The sequence below is a fragment of the Cydia amplana genome, chromosome 15 (genome assembly GCF_948474715.1).
Source record: "Cydia amplana chromosome 15, ilCydAmpl1.1, whole genome shotgun sequence".
NCBI lineage: Eukaryota > Metazoa > Arthropoda > Insecta > Lepidoptera > Tortricidae > Cydia > Cydia amplana.
The window spans coordinates 4,359,449-4,375,064 of NC_086083.1; the positions used below are offsets into that span (position 1 = coordinate 4,359,449).

The 15,616-nt window shown below is 41.2% G+C and overlaps 1 protein-coding gene across 1 annotated transcript in view; it reads left to right on the plus strand.

Annotated features, from left to right (window-relative positions):
• Window positions 1-7,931, plus strand: part of LOC134654506 (dynein axonemal heavy chain 1-like) — a 69,025-nt gene extending 61,094 nt beyond the window's left edge. Inside the window, exons 75-86 of the mRNA XM_063509952.1 lie at window positions 209-342; window positions 920-1,061; window positions 1,406-1,530; window positions 2,018-2,182; window positions 3,287-3,439; window positions 3,845-3,980; window positions 4,723-4,858; window positions 5,350-5,445; window positions 5,715-5,845; window positions 6,330-6,511; window positions 7,088-7,217; window positions 7,715-7,931. Coding sequence (XP_063366022.1) covers window positions 209-342; window positions 920-1,061; window positions 1,406-1,530; window positions 2,018-2,182; window positions 3,287-3,439; window positions 3,845-3,980; window positions 4,723-4,858; window positions 5,350-5,445; window positions 5,715-5,845; window positions 6,330-6,511; window positions 7,088-7,217; window positions 7,715-7,929 — 1,745 coding nt within the window. The 3' untranslated portion in view covers window positions 7,930-7,931. The remainder of the gene's footprint in view (window positions 1-208; window positions 343-919; window positions 1,062-1,405; window positions 1,531-2,017; window positions 2,183-3,286; window positions 3,440-3,844; window positions 3,981-4,722; window positions 4,859-5,349; window positions 5,446-5,714; window positions 5,846-6,329; window positions 6,512-7,087; window positions 7,218-7,714) is intronic.
• The last annotated feature ends 7,685 nt before the right edge of the window (window positions 7,932-15,616 follow it).

The window sequence follows — 15,616 nt, forward strand, 5'->3', positions numbered from 1 at the left end:
TTGACATAACCCTCGTGTACAGAGGTCTCGGAAACATTCGATGTGGCATGCTACTTCAGTCAACCTCGGTCCTTTTTGTACCGAGACTGACTGAAATAGCAAGACACGTTCGTACGTTTCCGTGGAAAAACGATGGACAATAATTATGCACTACATCTGTAGTGAATTTTCTCTTTTAAGGGTGTTTCATACTTAAGTTTTCTTACAGATTTACTTAAGTTTGCGGATAAGATGAAGATGGGGAAGCGTTTTGAGAGCATCTCCCTTGGTCAAGGCCAGGGTCCGCTCGCTGAAGCTATGATGAGAACAGGTTGTGATTTTGGAAATTGGGTGTTCTTCCAGGTATGTGGTTCTGCTTAGTACCTATGTTCTTAATGTTGATAGGTAATGGCAAAGAATAATATTTATTCCTTTGAAGGATTGAAATGCAAACGAGCAAGTAGTAATATAATATAACAACTTGTAGACGTAGACGGTATTATGTGAGATATAGGGTTCACAATATAGGAGTGAACCTATGCCAGGAGTGTATCTACTAAGTTTTATTATTAGAAATTAGGTACAGAATCACTGCTCATAAATATCGGTTCAAAGTACCACAGTCCTATATCGTTAGGTGACAGCCAAAACCAACTAATTACTACGACCACTTCAGCACGGATTCCATGAGTTGGTATCTGAAATTTACCATAGCGACTGCGGGAACTCGATCGCACTAATACATATCAGTGCGAGCGAGATCGACTGCAATCGAGTCGACGCAGTCGCTAGCGTAAACGTCAAGTGTCAACTCATGGTAGCCGTACAGGACCATAGTGAGCCGTACTAGAAATTTAACATTATTTATTTTCATTTTTTTATGCAAGTGAGTTTTGGTTATCATCTGACGATATCTACTCACTTTTGGGCTATTATACAGAACTGTCACTTGTCTCCATCGTGGATGCCGGTGCTTGAGCTGAACGTGGAGCACATCTCACCAGAGATGGTGCACAAGGACTTCAGGCTGTGGCTTACGGCCATGCCTTCCCCGCACTTCCCGGTCGCTTTGTTACAAAATGGTGAGTAGAAGCCAGCGCCAGCATCTCGTCTTGCAATGCTGTACAAACCTGTCCCTTACTTTCTCAGGGTATGATGGCTTTAGAATTGGTGTGGATCATATTTTTCCACAACTGTCCTAGTTCGAAAAGTTCAGGATGTGGTTCATATCCGTGCTGATTTCAGTATTCCCGACAGCTTCGTTAATCAAATTGTGAACTGAATTTCGCTGTCCTCGACATACACTTTTGTACACAACTGGTTCCATTGTGGGTTGATGAATTAACAATGCGACTAGGTACCTACCTATAATTGTTGATAAAAATACGCCAAGTGTTAAATATTCATATCTATTTAATATTTCCAGGATACAAAATGACTGTAGAGCCTCCTAGGGGCATAAAAGCCAACTTACTCAAGGCTTACATGAATCAGGTCCCAGACTTTGCTGAGTATATGAGCTCGGGCGACTCCAAAGTGCCCAATTTTAAGGTTCGGTTTCACTTTAGTCCTGTAATCGCCTATAATACACTATCATGTTAGATTGAAAATTTTATAGAAACGAAAAGTCAGATGTAAATTCAAAGTCCAAGAGTCAGCTGTAAAATCATGTCCTTTCTCGATTCTTTCTTTGAGACCTTTACTCTATTAGACTACGTTACAGATAGCATAAAGGAAACCCAAGATAAATAATTATATTCCGCCATCCACGTACAGATAGAGCGTTTTCATATTTTCCGATTCAATATCGGATGTCGTATGACTCGCTAGAATAAAGGCAGCCTATGGCATCAACTTAAACTTTGTGCGTGTTTATTGTTTCATTTTAACAATAAAAAAGTACCTATAAATAAATACAAAAGTAAACTTTTGTATACATTCTTCGTGGTTGTATTCGACATCCGTTTTCAGATCGAAAAATATGACAATGCTCTTAGACAAACCTGTTTACGATTGTCACAAACTTAATGGATTTCAGTGGCTGCTGTTTTCATTGTGCCTGTTCCACGGCGTGGTGCTGGAGCGGCGAAAATTCGGACCACTTGGGTTTAACATTCCCTACGAGTTCACCGACGGCGACCTCAAGATTTGCATGTCGCAGTTGCATATGTTCCTCGCAGAGTACAGCGAGGTGCCGTTGCGGGTATGTTCTAAGAGTGGGAGAGTAGCTGGGTGGATCAACTATTTCTTGTTGTTATTCTGTCCGGTCAGCCAATAGTAGCATTGTTTGTTAGAAGACATTGTACACGCTTGGTAGACGACCCTCAATGGAAAGGGTTTATAAGTATCACAAAAAAGCGTGTTTGGTGAATTTAAATGCCTAAAAATCCGGTTTTAAAGAGTGACCCAGGAGAACGTAACCATGGCAACGAGTGACAAGAAAAAGTTGATTCACCCAACTATACCTAGTCGTTGGAAGATGTTTCTCGGTGTCAGATTCCAGTGGCCATCTCCTTGTGTCGGTTCCACGGCGTGGTGATCGACTGTCGCAAGTTCGGACCACGTGGGTTTGACATTCCCTAAGAGTTAACCGAGGGTGACCTCAAGATTTGTTCCTCACAGAGTACAAAGAAGTACCGTCGCGGGTGTGTTAGAGATGACTACTGTTCTCCCTGTGTTAATAAAATGTTGAGGCGTTGGGTGGTAAATAGCAGGCATAGCAGCTTTTCAACGAAACGAAGCATTAGCGAACTTTAATGACAGAAGGACAAAATCTCCATGATCGCGAATCGCTATTCGCAAGGTAAATGCCAGGAATGATAAAGAAATTTACTAAATGAAAAACGACAGTAGGTAGGTACAGTGGGCCAAGAGAGTGGTCTACCAGTTTTGACAAAAGTTTGTGCGAGATCTAACGGTCGCTAAGGTTGACAATTGTCACTGACATTCATGTCAAATCGACCTTGTTGTCTCATGATGTTCAAACGAACCTCAACCGTAGGGTGGTAGACCATATTTTTGGCCGACTGTACCTTATAACCTTATGCTGATTATACATTGTCTCGATTGCTTTACTGCTATGAAAACTGAACATGCATGATCTCTAAGTGTAAGGCCTGAGTGGACGCTCGAGTTGGGCGTGCAGCGGGGCGGGGCGTGCGGCGTGCAGGTTAAACAAATGCAAACGTATAGGAGCGGCCTTAGTGCACGCTGCTCAAATCACTTGTGAGCCCGACGCCACGCTGCACGCCCCGCCGAACGCTCCACTTCGAGCGTCCACTCAGACCTTACACTAATTATTATCCAGATGTTAACTTACGTGGCCGGCCACATCAACTACGGCGGTCGCGTGACCGACGACTGGGACCGGCGTTGCCTGATGTGCCTGCTCGGAGACTACTACGCCACGGCCGTGCTCACCGACAAGTACTATTTCGACGAGAACGGGTTCTACAAGCAGGTTTGGTGATATTTGTAGATGCTGGCTTTATAAGAGGGACCACCAGTTGCACGTTCTGTACTGCGTAGAGTTTTATAGCACGCCAAGAAGCATGTAATAAGTTTATTAGCTAAATTGTTTTATGATGGATATTCCAAGCTCAATTTCGTTTCAGTTTTGGTTCTACTTATGTTATTTGTAACGTCAAAATGTGAAGCTAATGATGCCATAGAGGATATGGGCCCATTTAGATTTGATCTGCAATCATAATAATGCCCATAGGCGTGTCCATTATCAACCGCTAGATGTCTGAGAGCTTGCCACTACTTGCTTGCTAGCTTGCTGCTTGTCTTTTGCATGGTTTGCGGTGAAATGCGGTCAATTGCATGCCGATTTCATTGAAATGATTGCTTTTTGTCTACGTAGCAACACGCGTCGGCGACCATCGACGACTATACGAAGTACATCCGCTCGCTGCCTCTCAACGACGACCCGTCGTTGTTCGGTCTGCACAGCAACGCAAACATCAGCTACGCCATGTCCGAGACTGCTGCTAATCTTAGTATGGATTCGTTTGTTGACACTATCTACTTATCATTTCGAGTGACCCGTTAAAAATAAAAAACTTAAATAAGTAGATATCAATTATCATACACTAAAAAGTGACCGTGTCCACCGGTGGCCGAGGCGGGAATCGAACCGGCGGCTTCAGATTACACGGCTAACGCCCTTAGTAAGGACTCCTTACCACTAGAACACCCATTAGACCACTAGGCCACCACGGTCACTTTTTGTTTGGTGTATGATATCTATTTCAGTCTATAATTTATACTTGGTCAACCAGATCTTGACAGTAGAAAAAGGCGGCAAATTTAAAAAATGTAGGCGCAAAGGGATATCGTCCCATAGAAAATTTGAATTTCGCGCCTTTTTTTACTGACAAGATTTGGTTGACCAGCTATATATACCTATAGTAGTGTGACTAGGTAAAAAACACAAATAAAAATTTTCATTATAATACTTAATTTGATTTGTTCCCTAGACCGTTAAAAATAATTTAATTGCCAATTGTACTTGGTGGGCCGCTAGAGGATAAATTGGCTTGATAATCTACTACTACAGTTACTACTATACTATAGTGATTACTATAGTTGGTCAAACCAATTTGTTAGTCAGTAACAACCAGGAAAACTATACTCATCCCTTTCGGGTGCTAGTAGGACAAAGATAGTATGATTCTGTCTGTCTATGTTTGAAATGAGACAGTCCTTTGAAAAACTATAATTTCTTACCGCATGATACAGATACGCTGCGCAACTTGCAACCTAGAGACGCGTCCGGCGAAGGAGGATTATCAGCTGAAGAGAAGACTGAGCGCGCTGCCAAGGAGATCTTAAGTTCTCTGCCACCGAAACTAGATCTTGGCTATATCGCTGCTACGTTAGTAGAAATATTGTGCTCATTTTGACCTTTACCATAGATAAATAAGTAATCTTTGAGTGCTTACTCCATACAAGGCTGCCCTTACTTAATAATAATTAGTTGTACACGAGATATGGTCAAAAACAGGGGCAGTGCGTGTTGGAGGGTCTGCCAGTTGCCTGAATCGGAAACATAAACTGTACATTGACACTTCACGTCGAAGCAAGTGCTACCCTCTACAGTTCAGATACGTTTGCATCCGTGATGGCCATAGATGGTAGGATCCTAATAGATGTGGTAGGTATATGCGTCCGTGCGTCCGTAAGGGACAAACCATACGCAATGCGACACTATGATTGGTCGAACTTATTTGTTGCCCACCATAATCCATACTAAATTTACGGTGGGGAATAAAAAAAATGTGAGACTGTGACAAGGACAAACTATACTAGATTCATGGTGATGGTACTTTTTAGAACACTATTCATTGTATATCCATCTGTCAACAGGTACCCAGTGTCTTACAAGGAATCTCTGAACACAGTACTTATCCAGGAGGCGATTAGATATAACCGCCTGTTGGGAGTCATCACAACTTCCCTAAAGTGAGCACATGTTTGATAATTCTGAATCAATATGAACTAGGGCAGAATTACTGCAATGTTTTGCCGCCAGAGTGCAGCACTAGCGCCTTTAGTAAACCATAGAGTAGGTAACTTATAAAGAGTGATAGAGAGGTTAGATAACAAAATTTCGACTCTCTCGTTTGCGGTAGACCCTTAGATTGTGATTTATTGTGGGAGTGGCGCCCCCTACGCAGTTTCGCGTAATATTCCTTATTGCAAGGAAATCATGGTAATGTTATTATTGTCAGTGATCTCCTGAAGGCCCTAAAGGGTTTGGTGGTGATGTCTCAGGCGCTTGAGAACATGTCCAACAGCCTGGCGATCAACGTGGTGCCTGTCATGTGGAGCTCCAAGGCGTACCCCTCACTCAAACCGTTGGGTAACTCATACAATATTTTGACACAACACACTCAGGCACACACTCACACTCTTTACGTATTGTGCATCTCAAAAAAACAGTTCTCGATTCGTCGGATTCTCATATAATATAACATATTATTCGCATCGTGACGTCCTGTCACGTCCTAGCGTATTACTGAATCTCGATTAGAAAGGGATTGAGATAGCTGTCAATCCATATTGATTTTGACGTAAGTGTATGGAAATCTGTTATTTCTAATCCCTTTCTGATCGCGGCATGATAATAAATAAATCCGGCGTAACAGGAATCCAGCGAAACGGGAACTAACAAAAAAAAAGAATACCAGAAATTAAAATTGTAACTCTAATGTATTTACTTAATGAATTGTAATATTCTTTTGGAGAGTTAAATTCTTAAACTAAGACCTTTATATTTGAAATCAATGGTACCTTGGTAATTATCTTAAAATAAACGTCTCTTACCAACTTACCCACTGTTCCAGCGGCATGGGTGAAGGACCTGATTCTCCGCGTGAAGTTCATGCAGGAGTGGACCGACCACGGGATACCGAAGGTGTTCTGGATATCCGGGTTCTACTTCCCGCAGGCCTTCCTCACGGGCGCGCTGCAGAACTACGCCAGGAAACACGTCATCGCCATTGACACCGTCGGTTATGGGTTTGAGGTTAGTTTGCTACTCGTACCTATTCGCTAGGTGCACGACTGGCGCTGCCCTCATTTTGTCGGCTTTTTTACGTTAAATCTTATGGAGTAAAATTAGTTCAAGCGGCTGCCGCTAGTACTAATGTGAGACATTCCATAAGATTGGTTGTGTTTGTGACACTCGGGTGACAATGCAATATTGGAATATGCAATATTGGTACATTCGCCATCAGATATATAGGAGCGGCCGAGGTGGTCAAAAATATCTGAACACGCACTCTAACGCCTTGACAATAGAGGCGTGTTCATTTGAACACGCCTCTATATTGTCAAGGCGTTAGATATCTATTTGTAAGCACCTTGGCCGCTCCGATATATCCTATCCTTTCAAATCCGGATCCGGAATGTATGAAATTATCCGGATCTGGAGATCTTCCCATACATTTAGGATCCGTCGTGCAAACTCTAGATATATCTGATGGCGATTGTACTATCGAGCTGATCTGATGATGGAAACAGGAGGTCACCTTTGCCCACAACTTACCGTGCTACTAAAAAGTTGGTTCCCCACGTAATGTTTCGACCATGTCTCTGTTAGGCATTAGCTGGTGCACCAGCGAAGAAATACGACGACGGTTGCTGCGTCCGCGGCCTGTTCCTCGAGGGCGCTCGGTGGAACATGGGGGACATGTCGCTCGAGGAAAGTAGACCCAAGGAGTTGTACACAGGTGATTATTTATCAGCAAAATCAGAGACAAGTTGGCAATATTTAAGTTTGAGCCAAGTTGTTGGACTCAGCAGAGTGGCGCTCAGAACATACACGAATTGCCACATTTTCATTCAATACCACCTACGAATCTTACCGCATATAAACTTATCAATCACTACTGCCGTTATATAGTTTACCCTATTTTTATCTAGTTTGAGTATGTGAACTGGCGGCCTAGCCAAGGTGACAATCGCTATCGCTTCGTTATCGAATCGCTTTGTGTCTCTCTATCACTCTTCAGCCCCCTCCACACTCGTGCGCGAATCGCGGCTTCGCCCCGCGTGTGCAGGGCCCTTTTCATATTTTAGTGTGACAGTGATAGTTGCGTTTCGTTCGCTACGGAGTGTTAGCGATGGACATCATGTTGTCTACGGGCCCAGGCCCAGTTGTGCCAGAATTTTTCTGTCACCCCTTTACTCAGACTCATAAAATATAATAATATGTCATAACTGACAGATATGGCGATAATCTACATGAAACCAGAAGTCGGTCACAAACTAGCGCAGGGTTTATATTGCTGTCCCACGTACAAGACTTTGGTGCGCGCTGGCACATTATCTACCACGGGCCATTCCACAAACTACGTGATGACCATCGAGCTGCCCACGCACAAGCCGCAAGCGCACTGGATCAAGCGCGGCGTCGCGCTCTTCTGCGCACTGGACTACTAAAACAACTAGACTTATATCTAACTAAATACTACTAAAACAACTGTTAAGCAAGAAATGGGGAGCATGTGTGAACTGTAGAACACAGCACTGAAGCCCTCAGCATAGTTACTAATTTACTTACTGCTGTGACGCGACGTCTCGACGTGGATCTTGGCCTCCGACACCAAAGACCGGCATGAATTTCTGTCCAAAGCCGTTTCCGTCCAGTCGACAGCGCCGAGTTCGCTATGGTCTTTTGCTCTTTGTGTGTCCAGCGGTGCCTAGGACGTCCAGACAGTCTTCGGCCATTTGGTACTCCAGAGTACGCCCTGCACGAAGCCAGCGGCACCTGATTATTGGTTCAAAGTATCAATGTCGTGTTCTAGGCCACAAAATATAAAACTTATGTCAATAACAGATATTATGTCGTGGGTTAATAATAATTTATAATTATGTTAATGGTAATAAATAATATATGATTTTATGTAATTGGATTTTCATTTAGCTTCAGCTAAAATGAACGGGATTTTGCGGATCTATTCCAAAAACTTAAAACTGCTTTGAGTAATTGGACCAAAGGTTGAGTGTTCATTTGAGAACATGCAAAGAAGAATTTAATATATGATCGATCACATAGGTTTTTTGTGTAAGAGCTGCGAGATGTAAGAGCCACACAACAATTTTGGTTAGGTTACAATTAACCTAACCAAAATTAAAAAAAATAAAAACCCCCCCGACTATAAGATTATAAGAGCTGATGATCTTCAAACGGCTGAACAGATTTCCATGAAACATGGCTAAGAACACTCGGGATAAAATTATCTATGACACAAAAAAACTAAACGAAAATCGGTTCATCCGTTTGGGAGTTACGATACCACAGACAGATACAGAGACAGACACGTTAAACTTATAACACCCCTCTCTTTTTGCATCGGGGGTTAAAAAGAGTGGTGCATGAGATAAGGCAACCACAAGTAATTTGCAACAAGTGCTTGTCTATAAAGAAAAGGCGTTGCAATTGCACGAAACAAAAAAATGTTTAAATAATAAATTCTATTAAAAAGTAAATAATTTTTAGTTATGTTAGGTACTCAACTTAATGAATGTAAAATAGAATATAAGTGTTCAGTCAGGGTCATAAACAGCAATCGGAAAAGTTTAGGCTCATTTAGGACCGTGACTGTACCTGCATATTTTATTTCGATTGCAGTCGGGGACCTTGATATCAAAATTTTCCCATTCAGAGGTCCCCGACTGCAATCGAAATAAAATATGCAGGTACAGTCACGATCCTAAATGAGCCTAAACTTTTCCGATTGCTGTTTATGACCCTGACTGAACACTTATATTCTATTTTACATTCATTAAGTTGAGTACCTAACATAACTAAAAATTATTTCTAGCTTTTCAGTTCGCTTTTAAACTGCAGTCGTGATTTTTAATTTTTAATTAATTTATTTTATTTTATACATTTTAGTGACCATACAAACCAACCACATTTTTTATGATTTAAGACAATTTAGTTTCTTCAAGGAGATTTCATCACGTTGATCTTTGATATGTTAGCATAAAACGTGCTTAAAAACCTAACTAGGTCTGACCCAAAAACAAGACGTATTGAAAAGTGCTATATGGCTTAATATATCTGCAACTACATAATTATTTCCTATTAGTTGGCTTTCGGCCTTCGCAATTAAGATACTCGTGGAAGCTGCAGAAAGCGTGCACCTTTCTTACGCTCCGGGGCTTCGGCCCTACGCGAAGTTCGACCTTCGTAATTAAGATACTTGGGAAAGCTGCAGAAAGCGTGCATCTTTCTTACGCTCCAGGCCTTCGGCCCTACGCGAAGCTCGGCCGAAAGGTACTTGGGGAAGCTGCAGAAAGCGTGCACCTTTCTGCGCGAAGTTCGGCCTTCGCAATTAAGATACTTGGGGAAGCTGCAGAAAGCGTGCATCTTTCTTACGCTCCAGGTCTTCGGCCCTACGCGAAGCTCGGCCCTGGGCCTTCGCAATTAAGATACTTGGGGAAGCTGCAGAAAGCGTGCAGCTTTCTTACGCTCCGGGCCTTCGGCCCTACGCGAAGCTCGGCCTTCGCCCTTCGCAATTAAGATACTTGGGGAAGCTGCAGAAAGCGTGCACCTTCCTTACGCCCCGGGCCTTCGGCCCTACGCGAAGCTCGGCCTTCGCAATTAAGATACTTGGGGAAGCTGCAGAAAGCATGCAGCTTTCTTACGCTCCGGGCCTTCGGCCCTACGCGAAGCTCGGCCTTCGCCCTTCGCAATTAAGATACTTGGGGAAGCTACAGAAAGCGTGCACCTTTCTTACACTCCGGGCCTTCGGCCCTACGCGAAGCTCGGCCTTCGGCTTTCGTAATTAAGAAACTTGAGGATGCTTCAGAGAGCGTGCACCTTTCTTACGGTCCGGGCCTTCGGCCCTACGCGAAGCTCGGCCTTCGGCCTTCGCAATTAAGATACTTGGGGAAGCTGCAGAAAGCGTGCACCTTTCTTACGCTCCGGGCCTTCGGCCCTACGCGAAGCTCGGCCTTCGGCCTTCGCAATTAGGATACTTGGGGAAGTTACAGGAAGCACGCACCTGCCTTTACGCTTCGGACCGTCGTCCCTATGCGGAGTTCGGCCTTCGGCCTTCGTAATTAAAATACTCGGGAAGTTGCAGGAAGAGCCCATCTGTCTTAAGTTTTACTTACATACGTACTACGTACGGACACAGCTATACTACAGAATGAGAGATGAATATCATTATCTCATTTTAACAAATAGCTTTGTTCCTACTTACGTAAGTAAAACTTACAAGTGTATCTCGGGCTTTATATAAAAAATACGTATAAAAATATACGGTTATAATGACACTTTCACACTTTGTTCCGTCAAAGTCAGTGCAGAGTTGTATCTGAAAACGGACTCTACAATCTCAGACTCTCTACAAAGAACTTATTTACACTTTACCTTAGCGCAATTTAGAACATATTGGCTTAAACAAGTAAAATATGATTAATATAATATCTATGTACATATAATATTTTTTTTTATGATCAGCGGTCAAACCACTTCCTTTTAATATCCCAACAATAGGATAATATTTGGTTTTATGAGATTAGCTTTTCTTAATATATTTTGTAAATTTTTATTTGCTTAAAATTGGACTTAAACCTGAGGGTTTAAGTCCAATTTTAAGCAAATAAAAATTAAATTAATATTGTATATATATTATTGATCGTCTTTCAAAGCGCTTCATTTTGATGCCCTACTCGATGGGTTTGCAAGATATTTTTTTCTTAAGGTTGCGTAATATGGCGTATTAAGTCCGCCATATTGATTTTGTAATGACGTCACATAGCCTATGTCACCCGGGATGACGTAAGGATTCTAATGATATATCATACATCTAAATCGGTTAAGGCATTCTGAAGTTTTCGTGGAATAAAGAAACTCACATACATATATACATACAAACATGAACGCTGAAAACAATACACTCTTTTTTTTGGGCAGTCGTGTAAAAAAAGGTCATCCATCGCTCACATTTTAACTAGATTAGGTTTCTCAATGCTCAGTGCTTGTAGTTTAGATCACATCAACTAGACGAAGCATCAAGGAGAGTCGAGTCTACGATAGAAGATAGCTATAAATCCTTTATATGTGACGTTCCACGGTAAAAGGTACCTTATGGCCGCTGGCGCTTACGTCGTATAGCGCCGCAATAATATTGGAGCGGCGTTAATAATAGCGTAACCGCCAACCGCCATAAAGGTACCCTTACCGTGGGACGTCACATACAGGGTGTCCCAAGAAGTAGTGATATACTGAAGCTGGGAGGTAGAGGACCTAGAGGGCTATCTGAATCACCCCCATGTATGTTCCGCGATTTTTCGTATTTTCGGAGTTATGATTTTTTTTAATTTTTCGCCTATCGCCAAGTACGATGAGATTTTTATTTATGGTGACGTGAATTATTGCGGTAGATGCTTGATTTTTTTTGTGTGCTAAGCTGATAGATAGGCCAATTCAGTATGGTAACATTTACTATCGTTAGATCTTTGAATGGAATTAAACAAAAATTTAATGCCAAGAAAGATAAAATTACCCAGTATGTTCACAACTTCAAGGGCGCTTAAAAAAATAAAACACCGCATCCTCCACAACCAATTGAGCTACGGAAGTCTACCAGGACCTCGCAAATCTTTCCATTCCTTCCTTTATGCATACACGCCTTTGGGGTGGCGTACAGCGACATCTACCGAAATATATCGCTCGCAGACGTATCTGCTTGTTAAAAAATTGATTTACTATGGCTAGACACCAAAATTGGTGTGGGCCGCATGTACTTGTAAGTACTTGTAGTCGCGGAGTGAGCCACGCCTGATGTAGCGGAGTCTGCGGAGAGTCGTCTAAGGCTGCTAGGGATTCTTTTCCTTTTTCTCTAGTGCCAGAGAGCTTGGACACTAACTGCATTAGGAGGCGCGATGCGGAAAACGCAGGCCTGACATTTACATCACAGGACACAGATTGGAAACGGAGAGACGTAAGTATATTATGAGTTTTTTTTTTTTTTTTTTTTTTTTTTTTTTTTTTTTTTTTTTTTAATTAGTATGCAGTTTGGTCGACCTTGTGACCAGCGACTGCTCTTGTTGGGAGAAGATTGGTAACGTGGCCGTAAGGGCCACGTCACCACCAAGGACGAAAGGGAAAGGAAATTCACAGGAGTAAGAAAAGAGAAAAGCAAGAATAGAGAAGAGAAGAGAAGTTAATTTGTAGCAAAAACAATAACGCTAGGTACAGAATGTTTTGAGTTGTACAGAAGTTTTGAGTTATGAGTTCCTGGTCTTTTCCCAATGGGGGCGGGTAGAGTAGTACCCCACAGGTCTGCGCAGGTTAGGTTTGTAAGTATATTATGAGGAAAACGTGTAAACGTGTGGCATACGGAAAAGTGTGGCATTTCAGTGTGGGCGTGTGGCATTGGGGCCAGTTTCCACATTGATTAGTGTTTATACATAATGTGTATGTATAGTTGGTCAAAACAATTTGTCAGTAAGTAAATAAGAACAAAAAAAACTATGCTCCTCCTTTTCTTTTGGGTGCTTGTAAGACAAAGATAGTATGATTCTCTCTGTCTATGTTTGAAATGAGACAGTCCTTTGACAAACTATATGCAATACATTTGATTTGCCACTTTTTTTATTGGAAAAAGGTAAGCATTTCACTATAATCACACCTTATGGTAAGAGCCGTTGCAGTCTGGGATGGAGATTTAAAACGCAAGTAGCAAATATCAAATATATGGATTCGCAATAAACACTAATCCATTTGTAAGTCAGCCACACTTACTAATCCACATTTGCATCCTTCAGCAGGCACCGCACATTTTTGCCACAACGTGATACAAAAAAAAACATCTCACCAACGCAAGGAAAACCCTGACTGTAAAATAAGAAAAATATCGTACAAAATCAAACCAAATCAAATCTAAATGAACTTTATTAAAAAAAAATCATTCAAAATCATCATTTAAAAGTCAATTCTACCAGCAATCATAACAACACAACTCAAAATTTGCATTTGATTACTTTGCCTCACATGTGGATAATGCAACTTTCTTATCAGTTTTTGAAGAAACAACCAGCTGGTGTGGTGAAAAAAAAAATATTTAAAATTTCCTTAAAGTAGACCAAACATTAGAGCAAAGTAGCACCATTTTACGGAACCCAAAAAAAGTATTAATTTATTCTTTTAAATTAACCAGCTTACTGCTTGATGTAAAATAATGGTGGAGGGATTTTACTGTCTGTGTATTAAATGAGTGTTCTAAGTTGTTACCTTATTGCTGCTTCTTATAATAAAAACCATTAGTTATTTATTTAAGTGAAGATTGATTGAAACTAGCAAGAGCGAAAATCTGATTTTTATCAAAACAAATTATTCTAAATTAATTAATAAAAAAACTCGAAATAAAACAAACTGTTTTGCACCTTCTACGGTTTTTTGTTATATTAGAAAAATTAAATAGCCGGACTAGCACATGATTGGCGAGACATGCGACAGTATCTCGCGACGAGATAGACTATCTTTTATTATCACTGTTAGAAAAAGACTACGGGTAGTCTATCTCGCCGCGAGATACTGTCGCGCCAATCATGTGCTAGGGGTTCAGAAGACATATAGGATACAGAGTTGAATTATGGCAGACATATGACTACATACGTAGGTCACTGAAAATAAACTTCTTAGCTAGTCAAGTCCTCTATATTAATCAGGGGTTATTTATTATTATTGTCAAAACAGTCACCATTAACATGATTTCAATAAATCCATTAAAGTAAAAATATAATTACCCTGTCTTGTATACTTGGCCAGTTAATTGAACGTCGGGAAACAAATGAGTATTACGCGGAAGCCCCAACTGTGGGGAAAATTAAAAAGTGACAACAATTAACTCCAATTACGGCACATTAATAAGAATAATAAGGTTCCTTCTGGAGTTTTTGTTTTGTTTATGAAGCCAGTCGACATGTTTTCTGACAGTCGATGTCGCGCCATACTTTTAGTACCTATTTACTTCTTTGTATCGTTTCTTGGAAGTTTCTTGGCATTTTTTGGGGTTCCGTACCTCAAAAGGAAAAAACGGAACCCTTATCCTTATAGGATCACTTTGTTGTCCGGCCGTCCGTTCGTCTGTCCGTCGAATTAAGTTAACGTAAAAAAACGATACGGCCGTTAATGTCGCAAAAAACGTACCTATATTTCAACACTCAAGGAAATCAAAATTTATAGGGTACTTCCCGTTGACCTAGTCTTGTTCTGAAATCTAAATATGCATAATGTTACTCGTATTTCTTCACCTCCCTGCAAAATTCGGCAGACATTTTGATACGCAAATACGACATATCAGGCTAGTCCAGTTACTGTATGCTCTAAGCATGCATGCAAATTGTGTTTCAGCCCTAATGATTTTATGCCGACACGCATGCGACCCCTCGTCACAATAGCTCGTGATTGTACCAATCCGCTGGCGGCAGTAGTCCGCATACTAAACTGATACCGACGTGCCCAATGTGCAAAAACTTGGTGACATTTGCCGCATTTGCCACACGTTGATTGCCAAATGAGTGTGATGTCTGTGTTATTTCTGTCTTTTTAGGGTTCCGTAGTCAACTAAGGAACCCTTAAAGTTTCGCCTGTCTGTCTGTCCATCCGCGGCTTTGCTCCTTAATTAGTGCTAGAAAAAGAAAGAAAAAGAAGTTTCCCCCCCTTTCAGTTTTGAAAAATGAAGTTCACTGATTTGTACTCCATTAGTCCTTTCGCCCGTTTCTCAAAAGTAAAAAAATATTTGTGTGCAAGATGTTTTACGCCAAGAAAATATGTCCTAAAAATATAAGGGAAAACTTACCACCAAGAAAATCATGTCGCTAGAGAGATTCGCATAAAAAATCTGCAAATATTATTATGTGATAATAAATTTGTTATTATACTTCCGTCTCTCCATAACACTGCGTCGGGCACGTGCTCTTAAACAAAGTAGGGGAAAAATAGAATAGTACAGAAACGCGTAAGTTGCAACTGAAGATGAGTGAAACGGGTAGAGGTGGGATCCGTTTATATTTCATCAGGGTCTCTATTGTTTCCCAAAAAGTTTTAAGTCATAATGTATTGTTTGCCCGCATTTTCGTTAGTCATAATTCATTTGGTTCAGAA